The sequence below is a fragment of the Vicugna pacos genome, chromosome 29 (genome assembly GCF_048564905.1).
Source record: "Vicugna pacos chromosome 29, VicPac4, whole genome shotgun sequence".
Lineage (NCBI taxonomy): Eukaryota > Metazoa > Chordata > Mammalia > Artiodactyla > Camelidae > Vicugna > Vicugna pacos.
This window is the reverse complement of record NC_133015.1, coordinates 1,385,414-1,404,785: the sequence shown is the minus strand read 5'-3', so window position 1 is coordinate 1,404,785 and position 19,372 is coordinate 1,385,414. Positions and strand designations below refer to the sequence as shown.

The following is a 19,372-nucleotide window of genomic DNA, read 5'->3' as shown; positions in this document are numbered from 1 at the left end:
TGTAGAGCCTCAATATCCTTATTTGTAAAATAGAGGTCATGATAAAAGTACCTTTCTTGTAGGGTTGTTATGAGAATTAAATGAGATAATACTTGTGAAAACTTAATACGGTACCCAACACCGTGACCTCTCAATTCATGTTAGTTATGCTTTTACGAGACAGTGAGACTTTATATTCGGAATTAGCAAGAGTCATCATGTGTGATCTTCCCTGATCAAAGAGGGAGACAGAACAGGGAGTGGTGTTGACAGAGTAGCTACCAGTTGCTAAGCTCTTTGCCAGGCAGGTTCAATACCTCGTGTCGTTTTTTTGCAGCCGATTTGTGAGTAAGAATCCTTATTTCTAGTTGTCCTGATGGAGAGACTGAGGCTCAGTAAAGTTAAGTAGCTGAGAGCCACATAGCTAACAATTCGTAGAGTCATGTTTGTCTAATTTCAAAGTCATACAGTGTTTCCACAACTAAGCAGTGTTTCCCTTCTGAAGGACAGAAGAAAAATACGAAGCCACATCATGTGTAGGTTGGCTCTGTCAGTGTTTAGTTGGCACGTGTCTGAGTGCTCTCACTGACTGCGTTTGCATTTGGTGCCCAGACCCCACTCTCTCCTCAACATGGCTGGTTGTGGACCCTTAGCCTCTGCTGGTTGCATGACAGGAAGTGTGAGCAGCTCTGAGCATGGACAGCAGGTGCCTGTGACTTTAATGAGTGAGTCTACAGGCTGCAGACAGGCTGGGAGGAGCGGTCTGAGGTCTAGTTGCTCACAGGTACTCACTGTGAACTGTGGCTAAACCTTTCCACTGCCTCCTCAGCCTAATGTTCATTCTGGGTCACTGTCTGTGTGAGTAATTTCTCTCCTGATTGCAGCATTCTGGACTTCCTGCTACCTGCCAGCTGATTTTTACCTCCTGAAAGACTGTCAAGAGACACTGCCTACCCCTCCTTAGCACTGGCTCCGCTACCCTTTGCTCCCTGGAAATGATGTTTGACTTGCATGCAGCCCTTGGTGCAAGGCAGATACATAATTCTCTGGAGGTTCATTCAGATTGTTACTTCTATCAATAGTTTATTTTTACTTACAGGTGGTAGTTTATAGTATGAATGTATCAAAGCTTATTTGTCCATTCACCTGTTGAAAGAAATGTGTTGTTCCAGCTTTTGGCTGTTACAGGCAAAGATGCTGTGAACACTCACATGCAAGTTTTTGTGTGGACGTATGTTTCATTGCTCTTGGGTGCGTCCCTAGCGGGGGAACTACTGGGTCCTATGGGAACTCTGTCTTTAGTCAGTTGAGGACTCTCAGATTGTCTCCCTGCGTACTAAGCATGCAGGGAGACAATCTGAGTTCAATCCCCAGCACCTCTGTTAAACAGTAATATATGAGTAAATAAATCTAAGTAACTTTCTCATCAAGAAACCATTTTTTTAAGGTTTTACTTTAGATGAGGTCCAATTTTCTTTTCTGTATCTACCTTTTGGTGACAGTTCTCAGGATGTATTAGCCCTTGTTCCCAAAGATAGTATCCTGGGTTTTTTTCCCTGAAGGCTTTACAGCTCTGCATTTTACACTGTATCTGCCAACACCGCATCGTCCTGCTGACTATAGCTATATGATGATAGCTACACTTAGGCAGGCAGATAACTTGTTTTAAACATTGTTTTAGCTATTGTAGTGCCTTTTTCAATGGAAATTTTAAAATACTCTATATCTACAAAGAAATCTTGACAGCACTTTGATAGGAGTCGGATCAAACGTGGGTATCAATTTGGAGAGAATTGGTAGAGGATGAGATGGAAGCAAAAGGGGGTTGTGCACCTCTGAAGGGCGGGAAGCAGCTGAGATGGAGAGGAAGCAGGGCAGGATGAGACTTGAGGCATCGCACACCTTTGGAAGCACAGCGTTTCCTGGAGGCTGAGGATACAGGTGTGCCTGGCACATGAACTCTTTCGAGATCGGTTTCCACAAGCCTAGTGATTCTTCCAGGTGTGTGGTGTTTCACTCACACCGCTTTTTCTTCTGCCTGTTAAAAATTTATTTATGTTTTATTCAAGTATAGTTGACTTATACAGTGTTTCAGGGGTACAACAAAATGATTCAGTTACACATTACATATATTCTTTTTCAGATTCTTTTCCATTATAGGTTATTATAAGATACTGAATCTAGTTCCAGGTCCTTATTTTTCATCTATTTTGTATGTAGTAGTGTGTATCTGTTAATCCCAAATTCCAAATTTATCCCTCCCCCCTTTCCCCTTTGGTATCTCTTAAGTTTGTTTTCTGTCTGTGAGTTTGTTTCTGTTTTGTAAATAAGTTCATTTGTATAATTTTTTTAGATTATACATGTAAGTAATATATGATAGTTATCTTTCTCTGACTTACTTCACTTATTATGATAATCTCGAGGTCCTTCCATGTTGCTGCAAATGGCATTATTTCATTCTTTTTTTACGGCTGAGTAGTATTCCATTGTATAAATACCACAACTTCTTTATCCAGTCATCTGTCAATGGACATTTAATTTGCTTCCATTTCTTGGCTGTTGTAAACAGTTCTGCTATGTGCACTTGGGTGCATGTATCTTTACAAGTCAAAGTTTTGGATGGTTGTACTTCCTGGGCCAGCAATTTAAGTCCTGCTTGTTTACTCTATAAGTTTGTACAGTTTTATGAGTTTGAAATAAGTTTGTGTAGTTATACAGGCTTCTCTCTAATACTCTTAAATTGGACACAGTTCCCGTGCCGCTCTGTCTACTTCTTTAACTACCACATTGAACTTCCAGCCAAAGAAATGATGTGAGTGTGTGGGGCGTGGGGTGGGATGACTTAGCCCAATAAGGAGAGTCCTCACTAGGGGGTAGGTGGCACTTGTTTTCCCTCCAATAAGTTACTTTTTTACCAGCTACCTGATCCACTAGTACTTCCTCTCCTTTCTGTTAACACTCAGAACTATAGAAAAGTACAAAGAATTCTGGATGTCCTTTACTGAGAACCAACTGTTTACCTGTATCACATTGACTGTGTATATAGGGAAAATAGAGTTTCATTTGAGGGAGTTGTGAGCTGTTTGTAAGTAAATTATAGACATCAACACTACATAGTTCAGCACGTTTCTTGTCAAAACAAAGGCATTTTCTTACGTAAAAATCCACATTATAGAAATTATATATTTTTGTGTGTGTGTGTGTGTGTGTGTATATATATATATATGCTGATTTACAGTATAGTCCGTGTTAAAATTTTCCCCACTGTCCTGAAATGTTCTTTATTTAATTTTTAATTTTATTTTGTGGGGTGAGGTGTTTGGATTTATTTATTTGTTTATTTATTTAAATAGAGATACTGGGGCTTGAGCCCAGGACTTTATGCATGCTAAGCATGCTCTCTGCCACTAAGCTATACCCTCCCGCCACCCCCCAAAATACTCTTTCTCTGTCTTGGATCCAGAGTTTGAATTATGCACAGCTTTGATAAATAACATAGTCTCTCTGTAAGACAGTCTGCTGCTTTGTTTTCATGAAATTGATGGGCCAGCAGTCCATTTGTCCCATTATTAGTGACGCTAACTTTAGTCTTTGGCTACAGTGGTCTCTGTCCTTCAAGTCTCTATTATAAAGGAACTTTATCTTCTTTGTAATTCATATCTATGGGCTAGAACTTCCAGGCCTTTTGAATATCCAGTTAATAACGTTTCATTTGCTAGTTTTAGCCATTCCCCGTTATCTCAGTTGATTACACTGGTGATTGCAAAAGAATAGTCCGCAGGTTTTGACTGAACGTGAAGAGGTCTGCACTAAAAAGTGGCCATAAAAGCCAGCCGAGGGGATATTAGATGTGACCGAGCCAGCTTCGTCTCCATCAGCAGAGCCATGTAGCACTGACATCACGCCCCATCGGGGGGATCTAGTACATTACTTAAAGCAGTGTGGTTTTGTTTGGGTTTGTTTTTTAACAGAACTACTAGGGACTGAACCCAGGGCCTTGTGCATGCTGAGCACGCACTCTAACACTGAGCTGTACTCCCCCTCCACCATGGGTCTTTTTAAATGAATAAAACAAGTTTCTTTAGAGACGGAAACCGGGGTCACACAGTTTGGGCCAGAGTGGCCAGGCAGTGCACACGATGTGAGCTTCAAAATCGAGGTAGATTCAAAAGTTCAGACTTAGGGCCTCAAGGACCTTGAACTGTGGGGCCCCTTTAGAGCCCCAGTCATGACCCTTGAAGACAATTTCTGAATCTTTTTCCTCTTCGTTAAATGGCAGGAATTACTCCTCATGCCTGATGGTTACGGGGTCACCAGTCAGTGAAGTCCCCAGTTCCCGCCCCAGCATGCTGAGGGGAAACAGACACCCCCCCTTTAGACTCAGTTTGGCAGCCATGTAGTCCTCGCACCCCAAGCCTGGCCTCCTGCCTTCCAGGCTCAAGCCTAAGCACTTGTTTCTAAGGGAAGAGTTGACAGCATCCTCTCCCCTGGCGTTCCCAAGGCCAAAGGGTTCTGGTGCCAAAAGAAATGAGTCAGAGCACTGCAAACCCCTGTAAACTTGGAGCCGGCTGGGCCCACCAGGGCTCGGGGGAGGGCCAGGGAGTGGGAAGGTGGGAAATGGTCCTCAGGGGAACGGGATGGGGTGGGCGGGGCTCTGTGAGTTCCAGATTGGACAGCCAGGCCATGGGCCTGACCTGGGGATGGTCCGGGCTGGGATGAGTGGGCTGAAGCTGAGGTCGGGTGGGGGTGAGTCCTGTTGGGTTGGGCAGGGCCCACCCAGCAGCTCTGCTCTGTCTGCGCAGTGCTTGGCCACTGTGTGAGGCCCGGCCCAGGTGTTCAGCGGTCAGTTGAGAGTCCCTGGAGATGGTTACACCATCTCAGGGGAAGAATCTCCCACCAAGGGTGGAAGCTCCTGGGGACCTGAAGAACCCTGGGGCGCTCCTGGTCCAGACACGGCTATTTGAAGCCTTATTTGGTGTGTGAGCCTGTCCTGCACCGGGGTGGCTGGGTGGTTTATCATTGTCATTATCATCACATTTCCTTGTGAGCGTCATCCATTGTGCTAAACGTCCCATTTTGGCAGGAAAACTAGCCAGTTACTCAAGTCCTCCTCCTGCTCAGTGTTATGGCTCCACTGAAGAATACTTAGAGAATTTCTATGTGCAAGTAATGCCTCAGTCTGTTCCAAGCCATCTTTTAGAGCATAAATTTAAACCTAATGTGAATGATTTTTCTTCTTAATAAATAGTATATATGAAATAACCACTTTGGCTTAAAATTAGCAACAACAATTTCAGTAATGAAAACAGTGGCAAACATTTATTTGGTGTTTATGTCAAATTTTGTGTAAAACATTTTTCACAGCTGGGATGGAATTCTGTGATCCATGATAATTGTGTTCCCTTAAAAAGGTGAACTTAACCAAATAATCAAGATGTATTTTTGTTAAAGATTTAATCATTATATAGCTAATCAAAAATTGTCCTGTAACATTAGTCTTCTATTTGAATCTGAGTATTTGACGTTATTTTTCTCTTCCTTTCACGTCTTTAATTTGAAATGCTGCTAAAATATACTACAGCTGGTAAGTGGCACGTGTTCTTTGTCTTGGATGGCTTTGAAGGTCTTCTCAAATCGTGTTTCCCTTTCTTCAAATTTTATTTTTGCATTCTTTGAGGAAGTGCAATGAATAAGGATATTTGCACTCTTCACGTATAGTATCATAGATAAAAAAACAAAAAATCAATTCAAAAGAAATAAGGCAGATGGTAAATGAAATTCAAAAGTATCTTTTTAAAAGACATAAATGAACTTACTTACAAAGCAGAAACAGACCCACAGACATAGAAAACAAACTTCGGCTACCAGAGGGGGAATGGGTGGGAAGGGATAAAATGGAAGTTTGAGGTTTACAGATACTATTTATTATACACACAATAGATAAACAGTTTTCTACTGTATAGCACAGGGAACTATAATCATATCTTATAGTAACTAAAGAAAATAAAAAGGAACTTACGTACGTATTTGGATGACTGAAACATGATGCTGTACACCAGAAATTGACTCAACATTGTAAATTGACCATACTTCAATAAAAAACTTTATATATATGTGTATAGTTCTGTGATTCAACTATTTAAAAATATTTGCAAAACTGGACTATCTGGATGTGTGTCATTTATAACTAAATATATGATATACTGAATTTAGGAAGCTTATTAAGCTTATTGGTTTTTATTGCAAATTTGAGACATCAACAGGAAGGAAATATTAATCCATACAGCACAGAAAAGTTAATTATGAGCTTAAAATAAATATAGAAACAATATTCTCACCTTGATGGTCCCTAGATATAAGGCAGTACAGTAGGGAATCTGATACATCAGTTCTTTTCATTCTTAGTTGAAAAGCTAAAAATGTTTTACCTTTTAAAATTATTAAATGAAATTCAATACATCTTTATTGAATGACCCTTCTGAAATACACTGTACTATGATCTAAAAAATGAATGAATTTTTAGTTTCAAGGATCTTTAACCATAGTATGGAAAATAAAAAACCCCACAAACATAAAACTCAACACTTTATGTCAAACTTTGTTTTATTCTTTCACCCGTGAAGCTTGTGACCGTTCCTGTCGAAGTGATAACCGTGACCCTGAGACCCTGAGGCTGGTCGGTGTGCTTCCCTCCCAGCACCATCAGAGAGAAATGTTCTGCACGTGCCCCTCATGTCTGGGGCCACAGCGTTACCCCTGGCTGTGAGGTGAGCAAATTGCTTTATTTCATCTGATAATGTCTTTTGCGGATTTCTATTTTGGTAGGACTCTGTAGTCAGCTATTTCAAAAGCCAATATTTTACAAAATAATATAGAAGCGTCACTGTAGAGTGATTGCAGGAGTTGGTCAGTATCTTACGTTGTACTTGCAGGAAAGCTGGGCGGCCTGCCGAGGGTGTTCCTGCCGCTGTGCTGGCCCTGGGTGGGGATGTGGTGGGACCAGGGCTGAGCCAGCGGGGCAGAAGGAGGAGGAGCGGGGAGGAGGGCACCAGAGGGTGCACAGTGGACCGGTCACTGGGCATCTGCAGCTTTGGATGCGCTCTGCTGTGTGGGGCTCCAGGCCTCCCTGGGTCTGGGGACATGGGTGTGATGTGACTCGGAAGGAGGCCGGGTGCGCTTCGGACAGCACCCCCCATCTCTCCCACCCAGGCCCAGTGCTCATGGTCGTGTTGCAGCCTCAGTTTTCTGTCCACTGTCCCAGCAACCCCTTGGTGGTATTCTGAGCAAAGACAAGAGGGTGAGAGTCCTGACTTGGCTTTCCTTCCCTGTGTTTCCAAGTCCACACTCATTCCGCAAGTCGCATGACAGGCCAAGAAATTGGGAGACGTGGTGTCGGGGTAAAGAATAGTGAGTTTATTTGGAAAGGCAGCTGACCGAGAAGATGGCAGGCTAACGTCCTGGAGAGCCACCTTCTCCGAGTGAGAATTCAGGCTCCTTTTACACTCAAAAGCAGAGGGGTTGTGGGTGGTTGGTGCAAAGTCCTTGGTGCAGGAATTCTTTGTTTTTGCAGTTGTGGGTCAGCTCCTGGGGCCCCTGTAAAACCTCTAACAAAACAAATGTTACTTTCTGTTCTGCAGCTTGTTGTGTGTATAGGAGAGGAAAAGAGCTCTTATCCTGAAGGCTGAGAGCCTTGAGAACAGGCTCTCCTGTCCATTTCAGGCTGAAGGCAACATTGTTTTTTTACAAAAGGGGCAGAGCTTGTAAGACAGCCTGGAAAACAGCAGAGGGTTAAAGGAAAAAGAACAGATCTAGTATGCAGTCAGATTTGGTCTTTTCTATTACACCTGCTGCCCCAGCAGGGCTGGCCTCAGTGAGGAAGGGCGCCCCCCCAGCCACGAGAGCTGCCTGCAGGGGGTGGGGAAGGCAGGGGGGGATCCTGCCGTGTTGGTGAGATAAAAGTAGACATGGCTGATATATGGACAGTGACTGCAAAGTTAGAAAACCTCTGGGTTTTCCCTCTTTAGGAAGGGAGAGGGAGCCTCAGCATAGGTCCTTGAGCTTCCGCAAGGGAAGTGGCTCTCAGCCCAGGTCGGCTGCGGGCGCCTCTGGGGGTGTCACACCTGAGGGGCCCTCTGTGGACAGGTCCTGTGTTCTTGGCACTGACGTGAATTTTCCTCCTCCTCTTCCCCAAGGGGCGGCAGTGGCTCCGGGGGCAGCTTCCAGCCGATCACGGCCATCCTGCTGTCCTCATGCACGCTGGCCCTGCACGCCCGGCAGCTGGACGTCAGGCTGCAGCTGGACCACGGCTCCGCCTGGCAGGTAAGAGGAGCCCCGCTGCTTCCCTGGGGGCCGGCAAGGGGGTCCCTTGGGAGTGGTTTTGGTTGGGGGCTCCTGGCTAGACGCCGCAGCCGTGTGAGTGGCACCGTTGGGGTGAAGGAGGCTGGTGCCAGGGACAGGGCAGGCTCAGGAGTGTGCAGACCTGGAGAGGGCAGGCCCAGGAGTGTGCAGGCCCAGGAGTGTTGAGGCACAGGAGGGAGCAGGCCAAGGAGTGTGCAGGCCCAGGAGGATGCAGGCATAGGAGTGTGCAGGCCCAGGAGGGTGCACGCACAGGAGTGTGTAGGCCTAACAGTGTGCAGGCCGAGCAAAGGTCTGGCCCCGGAGTGTGCAGGCCCGGAGAGGTCAGGCCCCGGAGTGTGCCGGCCCAGGAGTTTGCAGGCTAAGGACGGAGCAGGCCCAGGAGTGTGCTGGCCCAGGTTTGCGCAAGATCAGGAGTGTGCAGGCCCTGGAGTGTGCAGACACAGGAGTGGGCAGGCCCAGGAGAGGGCCGGCCGAAGTGGGTGCAGGCCCAGGTGAGAGCAGGTCCAGGAGTCTGCATTCCCAGGAGAGGGCAGGCCAGGAGTATGCATGCACAGGAGTGTTCAGACACAGGAGTGTGCAGGCACAGGAGTGTGCAGGCCCAGGGGTGTGCAGACACAGCAGAGGGCAGGACAGTTGGGGGCAGGCCCAGTAGCGTGCAGGCCCAGGTGTGTCCAGGCCCAGGAGTACGCAAAGGAGAGGGCAGGAATGTTGAGGGCCGGCCAAGGAGAGGGCAGGTCCAGGAGTGTGCAGGCACTGGATGGAGCAAGCCCATGAATGTGCAGGCCCAGGAGTGTGCAGGCCCAGGAGTGTGGAGGCAAAGGAGGGAGCAGGCCCATGAATGTGCAGGCCCAGGAGTGTTGAGGCACAGGAGGGAGCAGGCCAAGGAGTGTGCAGGCCCAGGAGAGGGCAGGCCAAGGAGAAGGTAGACCCAGGAGTGTGCAGGCCCAGAAATACGCAGACACAGAACTGTTCAATCCCAGGAGTGGGCAGGCGCAGGAGGGGGCAGGACAAGGGTTGTGCTGGCCCAGCGGTGTGCAGGGCCAGGAGTATGCAGGCACAGGAGGGAGCAGGCACAGGAGTTTGCAGGCCCAGGAGTGTTCAGTCCTAGGAGTGTGAAGGGCCAGGATGAGCAGACCCAGGTGTTTGGAGACCTAAGTGTGTGCAGGCACAGGACTCTGCAGGCCAAGGGGTGTACAGGCCCAGGAGTGTGCAGACACAGGAAAACTCAGGCCCAGGAGTGTGCAGGACCAGGAGATGGCAGGCACAGGAGTGTGCAGGCCCAAGGGTGTGCAGGCCCAGTCGTGTGCAGGCCCATAAGAGGGCCGGCCGAATTGGGTACAGGCCCAGGTGAGAACAGGTCGAGGAGAGTGCAGGCCCAAGAGAAGGCAGGCCTAGGAGTGTGAAGACCCAGGAGTGTGTACGCCCAGGAGTGTGCAGGCCCATGAGTGTACAGGCCCAGGAGTGTGCAGGCACAGGAGTGTGTACAGGCCCAGAAGTGTGCAGGCCCAGGTGTGTGCTGGCACAGGAGAGAGCAGGCATAATGGTCTGCAGGCCCAGGGGTGTACAGGCCCTGGAGTGTGCAGGCACAGGATCAAGCAGGCCCAGGAGTGTGCAGGCCCAGGAGTGTGCAAGCCAAGCTGTGTGTAGGCATAGGAAGGAGCAAGCCCAGGAGTGGGCTGGCCCATGTTTGTGCAGGATCAGGAGTGTGCAGGCCCCGGAGTGTGCAGACACAGGAGTGTGCAGGCCCAGGACTGTGCAGCCACAGGAGAGAGCAGGCTGAGGAGTATACAGGACCAGGAGTGTCAGCCACGTAGGAACTCTGCCGGCCCCTGCAGTTTTGATCCTGACAGGGCTGGAAGCCGTAATTAGCCAGCTGAGGGAGGAAGGAAGGAGGTGGCCAGGAAGAAGAGGTATGCCCTGCCTTCCGCCCCTATTGCAAGTGGTCAGCCAGCAGCCTGGCCTCGCTGAGTAACTGACATGGTGTTTTCATAATCATGTGGTTAAAAAGTTCTGAAGTGTTATACCATGCTCCCACATAAATCTCAAATTGATTCAAGTTTTAATTGGTGGCAATAAAAGCTAAAGATAAAATAAAGTGAGGAAAGCGTGTAAACATCAGGCTGAGCCACAGAGCAGTGTCAGCAGACGTGCGGAAACACGTTTCCATTTCATCTGTAGAGCGTGTGTTGGTTTCTCAAGTTTGTACTTAATGAGACGTATTGCAACAAGCTCTGAAACCATGAAAACAGCTTTTTGCTGTTTGCATGTGCTAAATTCCCTGGAGACTGGCTTGGGCCCAGAGGGATGGGGAAAGGAATGAACTGAGGGATGAGATTTAGAGATTTTTGGTGGGGAGCTCTCTGGGGTTCTAGGCCTTCAGCATCCTGTGGTTCCACCCCACTCTAACCACAGTTGCATACTGGGCACACTGGCCTCCTGGCCTCTGTGCGCACTCACAGGGACACTGGCTCTGGAGGGACAGTTGAGGGTCAGTGCTGTTGCTAGGCTACGACTGTTCCGGACCAAACATTCCGAGCCGTTGAGCTTTGCAGCCAAGGTGTGGCAGCGAGACCTCTGTGGCTCTTCTGCAGCGCCAGCACTGAGATTGGGAGGTGGCAAGCGACCAGGAGGGAAGTGAGCGGTGTCGGAAGGCGATAAGCCAGATGAAGAAGAGACTCACTAATTTCGTGAACTGGGTGGACTTCAGCATCCATGAGAGAGAGCGCAGGAATCGTGAGAAGCCTGTGCCTGGGTATCATGTCCATAAGTGTGAGCTAAAGGAGTTCCACAAAGCCGCATATTTAGGTGACAAGTGTACAGTGGAGGAGTTGCTGACATATAAGAGAAATGTCATAGACAGCAGAGACAGGAAGAACAGGTAACAGCGGCGGGGCGGGCCTGGGAGGAGCTGCCAACTATGGTTGTTAAGACGTGAATTTTAAATTGCCTTCCCACATGAGAGATGTTGAAGTGTGAGACTATGAGCATGTTAGAATCACTGAAGTACAGCGTTTTCTCTCATCCTTGCAGCAGCAAAGTAGATACACTATCATTTTACTTCATTGAAATGTTGTCTTTGTAAAATAGTAACGGTAACAATTATAATATTACCAACGATTATTGAGCTATTATTTTGTGCAAGGAACTGCCAGACATTTTGCATAGCTTTTCATTTAAGCATCACAGTGGGGTCCTGTAAGATAACTACTACTTCACACCCATTTTGTTGATGAGTAAATTGAGGCACAGACAGGCTAAGTGAGAGCTAATAAGGACAGTGTTAAAGTGGAAGCCAGACCCAAGTTGATCTGAATCTCAACGGCATGCCCTTTCTATTCAAACAGGTAGTTCTCCCATTAATGCGGTGAGTAATAAGAGCTAATAAATATTATTCTTTCCCCATAGAAAGAAGTAAGATAAGACTAAATGTTAGTTTTCAAGGGGTAGGAATAGCATGCTGTTGAATGTTTACAATTACATGAGTAACTGTACCTTCGAACTAGTTCACTCTAATTTCCTAAAAAGTCCTCTCATGTTCGCAAGACTGCTCTACACTTAGCCTGCACCAGCGGCCAGTCACCAGTGGTGGCTCTCCTTACACAGTGGTGGTGTGATCTGAATGCTCGTGACAAGGAAGGCAAGACAGCTCTCATCAAGGTGTGTAGCAGCACATGAGATGAATTGGATTTAATTACTTAGAATAAAAATGAATTTATCTGTTTTAAATATAACAAACTGCTGGAACTTGAGGAATGTTAACTTGGAATGCCTAGCACTTACAGTCTGTTTCTTGGTGTGATACCAACAGGCTGTACAATGCCAGAAAGAAGCATGTGTCACTATCCTGCTGAAACGGGGTGCTGACCCAAATCTTGCGGACGACCATCAAAACACTGCTCTGTATTACGCCGTCTTGGCTGGAAATACATCAATTGCAGCAGAGCTGCTCCGCTATGATGCAAATATTGAGGCGATAAACAAGGTATAGCAGCTCGACTGACTTTATTTACAAGATATTTGAAATACAGGGTCTTTTCTAGCTACAGGTGTTTTATTTATAGTAATATGTATACTGAATACAATACATCAGGCCCTGTTATCATGGAAACAACTCCAAAGCCAAGGCCAGAGGCTAGAGGTAGTGCCCACAGAAAGGGCAGAGCTCTGTCTCCCAGCCACACTTGTACCCCAGAAGGAACAACTTCCCATTAGGAACTACCTGGGAGTGGGTGGTAGGCTCAGAGCCTACAGAAGATGAAGGCTTGCGGGGAGTGAAGTGATGGCAAGGGCGGGCTGCCTGCCTGGGGATGGGTGGGAGGAGGAAGGAACCCAGTACCCAGCAGGGGGAGCTGGGTGACTGCAGCTGGGCAGGGGAGGCAGCAAGCCACAGGCCCTGAGCACCCCAGGATCCCAGGTTCTAGAACCTGGGCAAGTGAGGTCAGGTCATGTTTGACAGCCAGCAGGGGCATTCATTTGTGCTGGTGGCCACATGGCCCTCCACGTACACCTTCACCTTGGGGTCTTCCATGCTCAACCTGGTGTAGCTCCCCTGCGGGGCTGTGGCTGTAGGTGGGGAGCAAGTGATGGTGAAACTGGTCCGCCTGCTTTTTCTCCTGGCTCTCCCCTGAAGATTTTGATTGTATAAATGTACTCAGGTCTAGACACAGGTATTTAGAAATGCTTCCCTGAGATTCTGATACAACCCTTGGTTAAGGACTATTGAATGGATTCGTGTAATACATGTAAATTCACAGATCTCAAAAGTAAGACATCTCTGGAAGAGCAGGGGTTTGATAGATGCTGCTTCTTTCAGTGCTCTCCTTTCCAGCCATGTTAGCCTGACTTTTATCCGTCTCTTCCTGGCAATATTACCGGCAGCATCTATTGCCTTGAAGAATGGCTTCTTTTCCGTTCTAACCACTGATCATTCAGTGGCACTCAGACAGTCTTAGAAACTTGCTTGTGGTGAGTGATTCAATAAGTAGAGTCGGACCCTTTAAAGATTTTGCACCTTTTGTTCCCATCCAGGTCATTAGGTCAACAGGGTTTTTCTGATTGCAGTAATAGGAAATCATGAGCCTTCTTTTGGTTAAAGCTGTGTGATGGACTCTTGCAATCTATCTGTTAGATTCACTGAGCCCTAGCATAATCAAGGTGACAGTTTTTTTTAAATTAAAATCTAATGATTTACAGTGTTGAGATAGTTTCTGGTGTACAGCAAAGTGATTAAGTTATATGTATATATACATATATATGTGTGTATATATTCTTATTCAGTTATATATATTCTTTTTCAGTTATATGTACATTCTTATATACACACACACACACACACACACACACACACACACACACACACACATATTCTTTTCCATTATGGTTTATTACAGGATATTGAGTATAGTTCCCTGTAGTATATACAGTAGGACCTTGTTGCTCATCTATTTTATATGTAGTAATTTGTATCTGCTAGTCCAAAACTGCTAATTTATTCCTCTCCCACCCCCTTCCCCCTTTGGTAACCATCAGTTTGTTTTCTATGTCTGTGAGTCTATTTCTGTTTTGTAAATAAGTTCATTTGTATCGTATTTTAGAATCCACATATTAAGTGATATCCTATGGGATTTCTCTTTCACTTTCAGACTTACCTCACTTAGTATGATAATCTCTAGGTCCTTCCATGTTGCTGCAAATGGCATTATTTCATTCTTTTTATTGGAAATGTTCTAATAATTTAGTTTCGGCCATCTCATGACCTAATTATCCATTTGATTAACAATCAGGGAGAATTCGATACAGATAGATTGTAGTTTTAGTAGGCATTGGAAAAATTCTTGAAGTGGGTATTATGAGTCTTAATCACGATTTTTATTACATGTTGGGGCCCAGTGTTTTTGTGCGTAAGACATATGATTCTAAAGAAGGGGAAGGTTTTACATACAAATACTTGATTTATACCCAACTGTTTGGAAACACAGCAAACATAAAAACACAAGTGGGCTATAGACCAAACATGCCTGGATATGTTCAGTTTGTCTCCAGACATTGAGTCAACATTTAAAATTTAGGAGACTTGCACTTCAGAACTTCTCCTAAAGAATCAAATCTGGTCCCCCTTGAGCCCAGGCCTATGTGGTCTGCCCTGCAGAGATGGCCCCTTCTCGGCGGGGCGTGTGTCCTCCGGTGTGCTGTCCTCACTTGTGACCTTCACTTACTCGGGCCGCCTATGTTGCCTCTGTAAGCATTTGAATTTCCAATTCCTGTTGTATATTTTGATAAATATTTCAAGATTTTAAAGACAGTCTATATTAACTTATAGTCTACTTCGTATTTTATAATAATCCCTTAAGAGTGGGATGGAATTTTTCAAATTAGAATTTATAAGTTGGTTTAAGAAAAACTTTTTCTTTACATGCAAATAATCATGTTCCTAGTGGAAAGTCTGCAAGCTTTATGAGATTAGTCGTAGTTGTAATTGGATAGGTTATGCATGTTGCAGACAGTATGGCATCTTTCTCCTCAGCGTGGTTCCTTAGAAGTGTAGTTGATTCAGTAGCTAAATGGTTCTCTCTGGAGCAGTGTTTAGAGTGTCAGGAGTAGTAGTTGAGCAGTAAGGTAACTAGAGAATGCCTGACACACACTGCAATCGAAGTGAAGATTCTTGGAACCAGCAAATGTCTGAAGTGAGTGTCAGAGAATGACTTCACAGGGAAACTTTGGAAGAGGTCAAGGAGGAACCTTTTAAAGAGCAGGAGCACAGAGGGGCGAGGAGGAAGGGGCTAGTTTTTATTTACTTTATAGTGTATGTTTAAGTTCAGAGACTTAAGTTTTTAAATTCAGTTTTGAAATTTGTATGCAATTTTGTACATTGTCAACTGTTTTTACTATTTTACAGTATAACTTGACACCATTCTTACTTGCCGTCAGGAAGAACAAAGAAGAAATGGTCAAATTTTTGATAGAGAATGGGGCAAATGTACATGCAGTCGACAAGCTGCAAAGGTACAATAGTTTGTTCTCTCTCTCTCTCTCTCTCTTTTTTAATCTTAATGTTGTTCTAGAGTAGTAACAGCCAATCAGGAAGATTAACCTAATAAGAAGAGGATTAACTTAGAATCAACACATCATCAGTTAGGTAGAAAAGCAATTATTCTGCCTGGTGTCACAAAGAGCAGTATGCAGCAGGATTCATCTTCCTTTATGATAGTGACTGATGTCATTTGCAACCTGATTGTTTTGGTCATACGATCTTACAATAGTTCAGGGATTTCATTTTAGTTTTATTAGTATGGACTCTAATTTTAATTTACCTTATGAGACAGTGTTGAATTTCTTCATTCTTTATAATTTGTTTTAACCTTTTCTTGGTATATATTTTTTTCTTAAAAGACGCATATTAAACCAAGAGGAGTTTGTTTTGTCTTTTGGATGACTCTGCTTTAAATTACTTTCTTTGAAGGATACTGATGTTATTAGGTTATCACTAAGTGAGTATCACTAAGAGAGTAACTATCACCAGATACTGTGGGCTCATCAGTTCTTATCCTTTTTCATTTCTAGTACATTTTGATGTTTTTATTTTTAATTGATAATGATAGAAGGAAGAAAAATAGCTTTAGTCATTGAATAAACATTCCCTTCAAAGAAGACAAGTCTTTGGTGGATGATAAAGAGGAAAGAGCTGGGCTTTAGAGTCAGACGAGGTTGAAATCCCAGCCCTCCTGCTGGTCAGGGGTGTTACCTGGGGGACATGACTTAGTACCACCCAGTATGTTTCCTGACACGTAAAGGAGGGTCGTAGTACATCCTTCAAGGGTGGTTGTGCCTGAGAAAGACCATACGTAGACTCTTCAGGTTAGTGCCGGGCACATGCTCCTCAGCGTGATTCACTGCAGCCGTGACTATTTTTGTTGCCATTTTTATTCATATTACTGTTTTCAGCCTGCAAACAGCTTCTCCTTACCTGACCTCTAGCTGATTTTAAAGTATTATATTTCAGACTAGGGAAGAAATAGGGAAGCCTTTATTTAAGCCTTTTCCTAGTTCAGACCAGTGACCTCAGCATCCTTTCTTGTCCTTCAGAGGACTTTAAATTAGCAACTTCTACTATGTGCTACCCAAGTAAGACAGGAGGCTTCTTTTTTGTCCCTCCATTTTGGCCTTGGAGGTCATTTGCAGAGATGAGCACTCGAGCATGTACATGGTCAGTTCTCCGGGGGTGGGCAGGATATTAACTTGGTAAAATAGATCAAATTAACTGTTTAAGCTAAATAACTAAGTTCCTAAGAGTGAAGTTGTCTCTCTTATTTTAGATCAGCACTGATGCTTGCCGTATATCATGACTCACCGGACACAGTCAAGCTGCTTCTTCAGAAAGGTGTTAATGCCTATTTGCTGGATGTACACGGACTGTCTGCTGAACGATATGCTCGTTGTAATGGTTTTAAACAGTAAGTGTTTACATTAAAGTGCCAGTTATCTCTAAACTGAGGTTGGAAATGACCTAACTGTGACTTGTTATGTGACAGGTGAGAGTTCCTAGTTGGGAGCAGGCACTTTGGGGATGGCAGTGAGACCCTCCCCATCACCAGCTGGAAACCAGCAAAAGGCCAGACTAGTGAGATGGAGCAGTGGGCACAGGGTTCTTTATCTCAGGGTTTGTAAGACCTTTATCCTTAGGATCCTACTGGTCTCCATTTCATCCCAGTGTAACCCCTGTGCATGGAGTACAAATAATGCCACATATCTGATTTTTCTAACTAGTTATTTGGGTCTTGAAATGTTTAGTAGAGCAGGAAATCCTGTATTTTCCTTTGGGGACTTTCTTCTATAATCTTCCTCTTGAATTTTCCAGGAACCTAAGGGATTCCCTAAGATCACAGTGACAGTCCTCTCCCACAAGGCACTGGGGCAGGGCGAGGGCATGCTAATCGTTCTCTTGTTTCCCTTGATTCTGTTGCTGCAGCGTTGGTACTAAAACTGGTTTTAACAGGATCTCCTCGGCAGCTGGGGCTGGGGTCTGGATGTTGCTCTCTAAAGACCTTTAATAAAATTTTAGAAGAAGAAAAGGAAAAAGAAACTGGTCCTGCAGTCGGGTCGTGATTGACCTCTGCTCCCGGGATGCCTGTGCTGATCCAGTTTCCGCAGCCTTCGTGGCGATGGACACGTAAACTTCTGCGTGACGGCTTGTTTAGTTCTCATACATGTGCTTGTATGAGGTCATGTATTTATAAATAAGTTTAACTGCAAGTTATATAGTAGCTGAGGTGCCCTGAAGTATAAACCATGAAGAACAGCTAATCACCGTAATTTGTAAAATTTTCTGAAAACTACCACATTTAAATGTTACACCTGTGAAAGAAAACACACATTGGGTTTTATTTGGGATTCTCAAATAGTTCCAGCATTAAAGTTCAAGAACTAATTATTCCATTCTTCCACTATTTCTCTGAGCATCTGGGGGATACATTATCTCATTAAATCTTCATAATACTCTTATGAGTATTAATAACTAACTGCCTGACAGTAAGATCCCAGTTTTATAAAGGAAGACTTTGAGCTGAAGAGAAGCACCTTGTCCAGGAACAAATAGCTGTTGGTTATAGAGCTGGGACTTCTGAGTTCAAGATACTTTGTATATGTCAGGCTCGCTCTAGTTAACTTACTGAGCTGTAGTGCCCTCAGTTCATGACTACTTCACCTTACTTTTTTTTCTTTTTGAATTCTACATCCTAAATTTAAAAGTGTAGGTTGCACAAATTTGAAATACATGGGGCAATTGAAGTTTTGATATTACCTGTGATACTGTCTGAAATAACCTAAGAATTTAATACATTTGGTAATTGTTTTTCATATTAGTATTCAAGTAGTAATATTTATCACATTTTTTTATACATAGCCTCTCCCAACTGATTGTCGACTACAGAGACGGAAAGATACCAGCTATTCCCCCTCAAAATAGTGACCTAGGACAGAGTTCTGGTAATAAGTTACTCTTGTTGGCCCTACCATAGATAAAGAAAGTAAGATTGAGGAAATTTTGATAATGAAAGAGCAGTGAAAAAAGCCAGTGTGTAAATTTTGTGTGTGTTTTTATTTTTTTAATTAATTTTTTCTTAATGGTCTAGTATTCAGAATTGTTTAAGAAGTTAATTGTAGGTAATTTAAAATCTGAGACAATATTGTCTGAAAAGAAAATCATTTATTTAATCATGGCCCCTGAAATCCCATATTATATCTTTGTGTAAATAAGAAAAACAGGTTTTTAACTTTGTTGTACATTTCCTGTAACATTATAACAAGTTGGCCTTGTTACAGAACTGGCTCTTTAATTTTTACAGCAAATGGATTACATTGGGTAAACGAATGCTACTTATTGCATAGTGATTAGTCTCACTAAAAAGTGATTGTCTTTATAACTGGGAGCTCAGCGTTACCTTCCTGGTGCTGTAAACAAATGGCCAACAATTAGAGCTGCACAGCTGGGCCAGTGTGCAGCATACTGCACACTGTTTTTTAAAGGTACCTAGTGATAGGGCAGAAGTCAGGAAAGCAGTGCCTTGCTGAGAAGCACTGGTTACTTTTCACATCATTACACCAACAAGGGCTCGCTCTCACCAGTTTCATTCCTCAGAAGTGCAAACAGAATGAGATACGTTGTCTGCATGAGAGCCAGATGATTTCTTCTTTTTTGGGGATACTTGTCGTGAAACTATTTTGTTAGAACAAGATTTTCTATTGCCATTAGTTAAAGGATTGTCATAATAAATACTCAGCACAACTCAGGACAGGACTCAACAAATTGTAAAAAAAAAAGCACAGAAGTGCTTCACATAAAAAAAAAAAAGATGATGACTGTGTTGCCTAGATGTGACTCCTAGCATGCTGTTCAGTCTGAACTGTATGAGGGCACCTTTAACTTAGTACACCTTGATCAAGCAAAGAACTTCTGTTGTAGGAAATACAAAGATGGAAAAGACAGAGTTTTAGTCTTCAAGGTGCTCATAACACAACAGAGTTGTCCCTGGTTAATGTC

The 19,372-nt window shown here is 44.3% G+C and overlaps 2 protein-coding genes across 3 annotated transcripts in view; both read left to right on the top strand.

The window, feature by feature from the left end:
- Positions 1-11,210, top strand: part of LOC116277790 (adhesion G protein-coupled receptor B1-like) — a 155,173-nt gene extending 143,963 nt beyond the window's left edge. The window contains exons 12-14 of the mRNA XM_072951702.1: positions 6,603-6,746; positions 8,172-8,298; positions 10,929-11,210. Coding sequence (XP_072807803.1) covers positions 6,603-6,609 — 7 coding nt within the window. The 3' untranslated portion in view covers positions 6,610-6,746; positions 8,172-8,298; positions 10,929-11,210. The remainder of the gene's footprint in view (positions 1-6,602; positions 6,747-8,171; positions 8,299-10,928) is intronic.
- Positions 11,211-11,876: 666 nt separating this feature from the next.
- The window catches only part of LOC116277347 (ankyrin repeat domain-containing protein 26-like), a 47,980-nt gene continuing 40,484 nt past the window's right edge, over positions 11,877-19,372 (top strand). For both annotated transcript variants that reach the window (XM_072951698.1, XM_072951697.1), the window contains exons 1-4: positions 11,877-11,994; positions 12,146-12,319; positions 15,233-15,339; positions 16,650-18,318. The gene's annotated coding sequence lies outside the window, so the exon portion shown is untranslated. The remainder of the gene's footprint in view (positions 11,995-12,145; positions 12,320-15,232; positions 15,340-16,649; positions 18,319-19,372) is intronic.